This window comes from Pollicipes pollicipes, unplaced genomic scaffold, assembly GCF_011947565.3.
Source record: "Pollicipes pollicipes isolate AB1234 unplaced genomic scaffold, Ppol_2.1 Scaffold_3671;HRSCAF=4307_pilon_pilon_pilon, whole genome shotgun sequence".
Lineage (NCBI taxonomy): Eukaryota > Metazoa > Arthropoda > Thecostraca > Pollicipedomorpha > Pollicipedidae > Pollicipes > Pollicipes pollicipes.
In genome coordinates this window covers 93,126-100,628 of record NW_023596349.1, presented here as the reverse complement: position 1 = coordinate 100,628, position 7,503 = coordinate 93,126, and the positions used below count along the sequence as shown (strand labels likewise).

Here is a 7,503-nt window from a genome sequence, read left to right as displayed (position 1 = left end):
CAATCCATGTGACACCAGCCCAGCCGATAACAACGCGCTAGGGGCAGTCTCTTCAGTGAGGTAATGACCGTGGCCTTCTCTCACTGTTTGGCGGCCGGCCTATAAAAGCAAAAGTACTGTAAAAGCAGGTACTAGTTCCCCTGCATACCCTGCCACCAAAACACAGCATGCAGGTATGTGCTTGAAGTATCTTGTTGGTGCAGTAATTTGTCGGGTGTTAGAGACTTTTCAAGCCAATGCATCGTGTTCGCAAAAATAGGAACTATTCAAAGATGAATGACCATTGATAGCATATCTTCTATGGCATTGCAGGCTCTCGTCGTTGCCGCCGTGCTGGCTGTTGCAGCTGCCGCCCCAGCCCCGGATACACCGGTGTACAGGCCCGCCCCGGCCTACAAGCCGGCCTCTTACCATCCGGAGCCCCACTACAATGAGGAGGCCAAGCCGTTCGCTTACAACTACGCCGTCAATGACCACTACTCCGGAGCCAACTTCGCCAAGAAGGAGCAGAGCGATGGCCACAACACCCAGGGATATTACTCGGTGACTCTGCCCGACGGCCGTGTCCAGCACGTCAAGTACGTCGCCGACAACTACGGCGGCTACAACGCTGAGGTCACCTACGAGGGAGAGGCCCAGTACCCCGAGTACCACCCCGCTCCTGCCTACAAGGCTGCCGCTTCGGCTTACAAGCCTGCTGCTGCCCACGATTCTTCCCCCGTCTACAAGGCTGCCGCCGTGGCATACAAGCCAGCTTATAGCCCTCCAGTCCCGGTACACAAGCCTGCGGCGTACTAGGTATGAGGGACGCCCGTTAAATGTGCGCACGGAGGTGTTCTATTCATTGCAATGACCTGAACAACATTTATCAATAAAACTGCCGCTCAGTAATCTGTGTTGTTATTGTTGGTAAGCGGCTGATGCTATTAGGCTGTGTACATGCTGTTGATGGTGGCGTAAGCGTCGCACCATCCTCAGACTACCGCACTCATCCTACACTTTATTGGAGTAAGCGGTGGCTCCATGCTGAATCGAAACGAAACAGTTTAATTTCGTATGAAGAGCAAACCACTATAATAATAATACCATGCCATGAGATAGGAATACATGCCGTCATGAGACCATGACCATGTCGTAGACCATGTCGTAAATATCATAGGTAAAAACATACCCATAGATAAGACAGCAGTTATAGTCTTATTCCTGGGAGAAAAACCAGGAGAATGGAGATAGAGGTGGATTAATATTTCGGCAGCTCGCCTTTTTTAAAACAATAGCAGAAGATGACCAGGAGATTTACGTGGAAAGTGGAATCGTGATGAGCACCATGGCTGGGCTTCGAGTCGATGGTCCTTCATACACTTCCACACACACCGCATCCACAGGAAGTGAAGATTCTTGTCAATCACCTAACCTTTCCGCCCACTCTCATGCTCACGGTGCATTGCTCATGACTTAACAAGTTCCTCCACAGCCATCTGACACAGTCAGTGGTACTGGGAGCCTGCCTTTTACACATTACGGGGCACCAGAATATCCAGGTTCGTTTCTTGCGATATCAAAAAAAGATTACGTGGATTCGACTTCCGCTATTGTTTCGATAAAGGCCTATTGCCCGAAATATCAACCTATCTCTACCTCCATTCTCCTGGTTTTTTGCCGAGGAATAAGACCATTACTACTGTCTTATCTATGCGAATAATGTTCCTCGCAAATACACTGAACTTACCACAAAAAATCCTCACGAATCTGGTGAAAAGAATTTTTGTTGGAAACGACACGAATGGTGACTCGAGTACAATGTGGTGAATTCAATGAATCTATTAAGATGCATTTAAAAACAAGAAAAAAGTCAAGAACAGTATTGAGAGTAAGCTTTGAAGAGAAAATGAATGTGCCGAATTTCACCCGAGCGCTCCATTATATTTGACAGGGCCAAGAGCAAACTGCAGCTGATTATTCGGGAAATTTGACTTGCCCATTAACTGACATACAGATGGCGTGGCATGGTCGTGGCATGGCAGCATCTTGGAAGTTATACCAAAAGATTGAATATTTAACTGCCTGAATCTGTGCAAAGTTTGACGCGGTATGCAGGGGTAAGAAAAGTGTCTTTTCCCTCACCGACGAAATTTAGAACCGTCTAAATTTTCACCTGGAGCTGAATTTTCAGAAACAGATGTAATAAAACTATAAATGCAATCAACTACAAAACAAAGACAAATTTATTGCAATGCGGCATAACCATCAATGATCTTTGTTTCGGGAGTTCAATCATTTGCACTTCAGTACCACTTGCTGGCCATCAAGCGCTGAATGATGGTTGAGACTTGAATTCTGAAATTATCAGATAAAGGCATACGTGGCATGGCCAACCTGGAGGCGTGCAATTTTCTATTCAGGCAGCGAAAGGCGATTGTGGCTCCTAACCATGGATGTAGTTTCCCAATGTCATTTGCCTTTTTTAGTCATTACGTTTGATATTAATGATTATTAGGATTTAACCCGCAAACTAATTTCGAAAGACTACACTCCTCCTCCCAACTGTGAAGACAGTGTGTCAAATCTGTGCAGATAACAATTTCGAGTGCATTTTGGAGGCAGACTCAGTCATTTTTCCTTGTCCCCCCCCCCCCTCCACCTACATCGCTCAGCCCTACTTCTTTGTAAAACTGCATTCCTTTAGCCCTGTATTTACCGACAACATGGTTCTACAAGCACCTAACAACAATATCACCTTTGGTTTTGTGACGTCATTGTGCAATCAGCTGAGCGTGCGGGCGACCTACCTATCTTGGCATAATCATTATCGGCACAGAACTCGCATTTCCTAACATGGTACAAATTATTCAGAGCAAAACCCATGCCATATTGGTATCAGTAGACGCAAATGACATTTTGAACATCTGTGCTAACTGCATTCAGCTTTATATGCAATATACTAAAAATGAAAAGCGTTTTAACTCACGCCTGTCCACCAATCAGTGCGCTAAGCCGAATGTGCAACAGGCAGTGTGAGAGGCTTACAACAGTGATGCTCTGTCTCTTACCTCAAAGCCGCTGTTATTCTCGACAGCAATCCTGGATCAGCGTGGCTTCTTAACGCTATTACATTAAAAAGTTGACGATTAGCTATGTTCTTCTAACATGTCAGCTTCCCACGGTATGAACACAATTAACGGCCGCCAACAGCCTCGCACTGAACTCAGCGCATTACCGCGTGGTGAGCGTCCCAGCCCAACTGTGTCAAGTGGCACGACGCTTAAAACGCTGCGTAGCAAATTGATCACATTCGTCGCAAAATGCTACGACCAACCACGATCCTTACGACTGGTAACACGCCTAGTTATTTGGTACTGTATACTGCTGAGCATCTGAAGTGAATCTTGGCTAAAAAATCTGTGGAAAGCACTAATCTGAGCGGCATTGGAAAAGCACCGTGCCACTGTTGATCTGTGACGTCACCACTAGTATGGTATAGGTTGTAGTATATTTCTGGCACATGCCAGATTGAGGCTACTATGTTTGGAAGCATCGTATAACTCAATTTGCTCGTACAGCGAAACGCTAACATTTCGACATGTGTTCTACACATGATCACCCCGCAAGTGTCAACAAGAACAGATCAATACTAAGCTCTGAAATTCGCTTAGCTGGGTTAGTAAGTTGTGACATGGTCCGGTCTATCATTGTTGATTTGCGTTTCCGAAATTTTTCACCAATTGCTTCGCAAAAGCATGAGCTTTAATCACCAGTCATGCCCGGTGATTCGGAAGTTTTTTTCACCCCTCGCTGTATTTATCATCAGCATGATGGAATCTCCTAGATTTCAAGGGGCAGCAAAAAGCCATGTTTCCGTTTGGCAACTGGAAGGGGAGACCTAGCACCCTCCCCGCCAGTCTTTCGTCACTGGTAGCGCCGGTCGGGAGAGCCTATGTTATATTTATTACAATACCTTCATCTGGAATGAATGATCTACAGAACATTTTCAACGCCTAGCCAGGGAGTCAGGGAAAGGTCAGGACGAACTGGGTAGTCACAAACTGAAGCCGTGCCGATCTCTGCAGCCTTAGATCTTATGTGTTTGTTCTGTCATGTCTGGTTCATTGCCCTCACAGTCTTCAACCTCTAGTGGTTTTGACAGAGCAGTCATTAACACCTTTATCCTCCTGTTCTGAAAGGGCGAGGTCATTCGTGATGACAGGACCAAGAGAATGGCATGACATGACATGACATGACATGACATGACATGACATGACATTCGTGATGACAGGACCAAGAGAATGGCATGACATGACATGACATGACATGACATGACATGACATGACATGACACGACATGACATGGCATTCGTGATGACAGGACCAAGAGAATGGCATGACATGACATGACATGACATGACATGACATGACATGTATGATCGCGATAAGCATTATGGCTGGGCTGCGAGACAGTGGTTTTTGACGTACTTCCACATCCACAGCTAAGGAAGTAAAGATTTGTGTCAATCAGCTGGCTCGGCTTGGCGTCAGGTCGCGTCCTAGCCTGACGTCACGAGCCTGGGTAGAGCGGTGAGCGTCCGAGGCTGCTGCCGCTGGGATGGGTCAGCAGCCGCAGGGTCGCCGCGTGCGGGGAGGGGCGTGACCAACAGGGAGTGGCCGTGAGAGCCCAGCTGTTGGTCCATCGCTAAACGGTCGCATGCGGAGGGATCGGACCGTGACCTCAGGCCATCGGCGGCTTGGAGCTGGCGCTTAAAAGCGAAGGCTTTGTGGAGAAGGTATCAGTTTCACTGCAATCTCCGCTACCAAAGCGTGTAGCATGAAGGTGCGCACCAATCGCTCAACTAAAACTACGATATTGTTTGCTATGCCAGTCATCTCATCTGAAGTTGTGTCCATGCATACAAAATGAATGAGATGTCATATTCAGGCTATAAAACATGTTTACCGTAGCTATATAGTTACGAGAAATTTGTCGAAAGCACTTAGAGACGCGGTATCAGTTCCGACCAGAAACGCATTCCAGTGAGAATAATAGACTACATTTCTACCCTCAGGCCTTCGTCGTCGTCGCCGCCCTAGCCGCCTCCGTCGCCGCTGCCCCGGCTCCCGACACCCCGTCATACCACCCAGAGTACCAGTACAAGGAGGAGGCCAAGCCGTTCGCTTACGACTACGCCGTCAGCGACCACTATACCGGCACCAATTTTGTCAAGAAGGAGGAGAGCGATGGTCACAACACCCAGGGATATTACTCGGTGGCTCTGCCAGACGGCCGCATCCAGCACGTGAAGTACATCGCCGACAGCTACGGCGGCTACAACGCTGAGGTCACCTATGAGGGAGAGGCTCAGTACCCCGAGTACTACGCTGCTCCTGCCTACAAGACTGCTGCCAATGTCTACCAGCCCGCATACAAGACCGCTACCCTCGCCCATCAGCCAACCGTCACCACTGCCCACCAGCGCATTTCCCCGTCCTACAAGGCTACCACTCCAGCCTACAAGCGCATCTTTAAGCCTGCTGCCCCAACATACGGGACAGCTGTCCCTGCTTATCTAGCAACTGCACCTGCCTACCAGTCCACTGCCCAGGCCCATCAACCTGACTTCAAGCCTGCTGCCCCTGCGTACAATGGCCTTCCTCTTTCATACACCCCTGCGGCTCTGGTCCACACATCTGCTGCCCCGGCCTACACATCTGCTGCCCCGGCCTACACCTCTGCTGCCCCGGCCTACACCTCTGCTGCCCCGGCCTACACAACTGCTGCCCCGGCCTACACATCTGCTGCCCCGGCCTACACAACTGCTGCCCCGGCCTACACATCTGCTGCTCCGGCCTACACATCTGCTGCCCCGACCTACACATCTGCTGCCCCAACCTACACATCTGCTGCCCTGACCTACACATCAGCCACCCCGGCAGACAAACCAGAGGCTTCTCCGTATAAGTCCTCGACCTCTGCCTACAAGTCTTCCCACAAGATTGCTCTCCCAAGCTTGAAGCCGGATGTGACGTATTAGAAGCGAGCGAGTTGTGTTGGCGTTTTGAAACTGTGTGTTGTTTTGTGACATTATGCGTTGTGCATACGAGGAATGTTTGCATGAAACAGTGGCTTTTATGCTGATCTTTTCTGTTATCGTACACATGTGAACAAGTTACCCATTCTGGGAAGATGACACCGCTGTGATCTATGATATGCGATAATACTGGCGGTGTCGTATTCCAGAAGTACTGTAGCGCACGTTGCAGGACATGAGCATATTTGGATTAACTCGTCCTTACACATTAAACATGATACTTGGCCACATATACACATATACTTGGATGGGATTTGGAAACATTAGCAGGTCATCAGTCAGTCACACCAGCGGGTCATCAGTCAGTCACACTAATAGGTCACTAATTAGTCACACTAGCAGGTCATCAGTCAGTCACACTAGCAGGTCATCAGTCAGTCGCACAAACAGGTCACTAGCCAGTCACACTAACACGTCACTGGTCACTCACACCAGCAGGTTAACAGACCCTGGAATCTGAAGATCCTGAGCTCCCTGCTATCGCCACGAGTTGACGTAGAGGAAAAGTTACTATTCGACTCGGTAACACGGTACGCTGCATTTCGACGATGATTTTCACGAATACCAAGGCGCAAAAGCTGTATGTATGCAATGTATTAACGACATGTACGCCAACGTTTTCTGTCACGGTAACCAGCGCAAGGTATAGACTAGCAGCACTGAAGGTCTTAACAGACAAGCGCGGGCGACGCGAAGGTCACATCCGTCGCAAACAAGCAGGCAGTGTTCGGTATATTTGTCGCGTGCGACCGCCAGCCCAGCTCAGCCCGGCATCGAGGTGGTCAGCCTGCGCACCATGAGCCGCGGGGGCGATGGCAGTGACGCATGCCGACAGACCTCCTCGACATCCACCGAACGTCCGAGGCGAACTGGCGCCGGCGAGGCGCGCCAGAGGCCGCCGGCCCACCCGAGGAGGCTCGAGCGGCGGAGCCCGGACCAAGCCGTCGCGGCGCCGGTGCAGCGCACCTCCTAAACAGAAGCACCAGGGAGTGGGTTGAATGCGAATCGTCGACCACGACAGAGCAGCGGCTCTAAATGTACAATAGCATCTTATGACGCGGCACATCTAAATTGGTCGGACGAAACGTCTGCTGATGATCTGGTACAATTTCGCACAGCATGTCTAGGTTAGCTGTCCAGCCGTCATGGCAGGGAATAAATTGCTCTAGAATACGTCAGGACAAGGAAGACAACCAAAATTTTGGCGAGTGAAAGGGAAGACATCTTGCTAGCCTTCACGGCAGGCGCCATGACTTTATGACCCACACAGGCATCAAGAGTCACATAGTCCCATAAAATGACAACCTAATTTCCTCGTGACACTGGGGTGTGTCATCAGTAACAAAATCAAGTGAGACAAATAAATTATGTGGGGCAGGAGTCAAAAAGTACACGGCAAAGCAAAAGTTGTTTCCAAAAACTTA

At 49.2% G+C, this 7,503-nt stretch overlaps 1 protein-coding gene across 1 annotated transcript in view; it reads left to right on the top strand.

Annotated features, from left to right (window-relative positions):
* Window positions 1–393: 393 nt before the first annotated feature.
* The window catches only part of LOC119092919 (cuticle protein 21-like), a gene marked incomplete at both ends in the record, with an annotated part of 88,532 nt that continues 81,422 nt past the window's right edge, over window positions 394–7,503 (top strand). Inside the window, one exon of the mRNA XM_037215817.1 lies at window positions 394–639. Within this exon, the coding sequence (XP_037071712.1) occupies window positions 394–639 (246 nt within the window). The remainder of the gene's footprint in view (window positions 640–7,503) is intronic.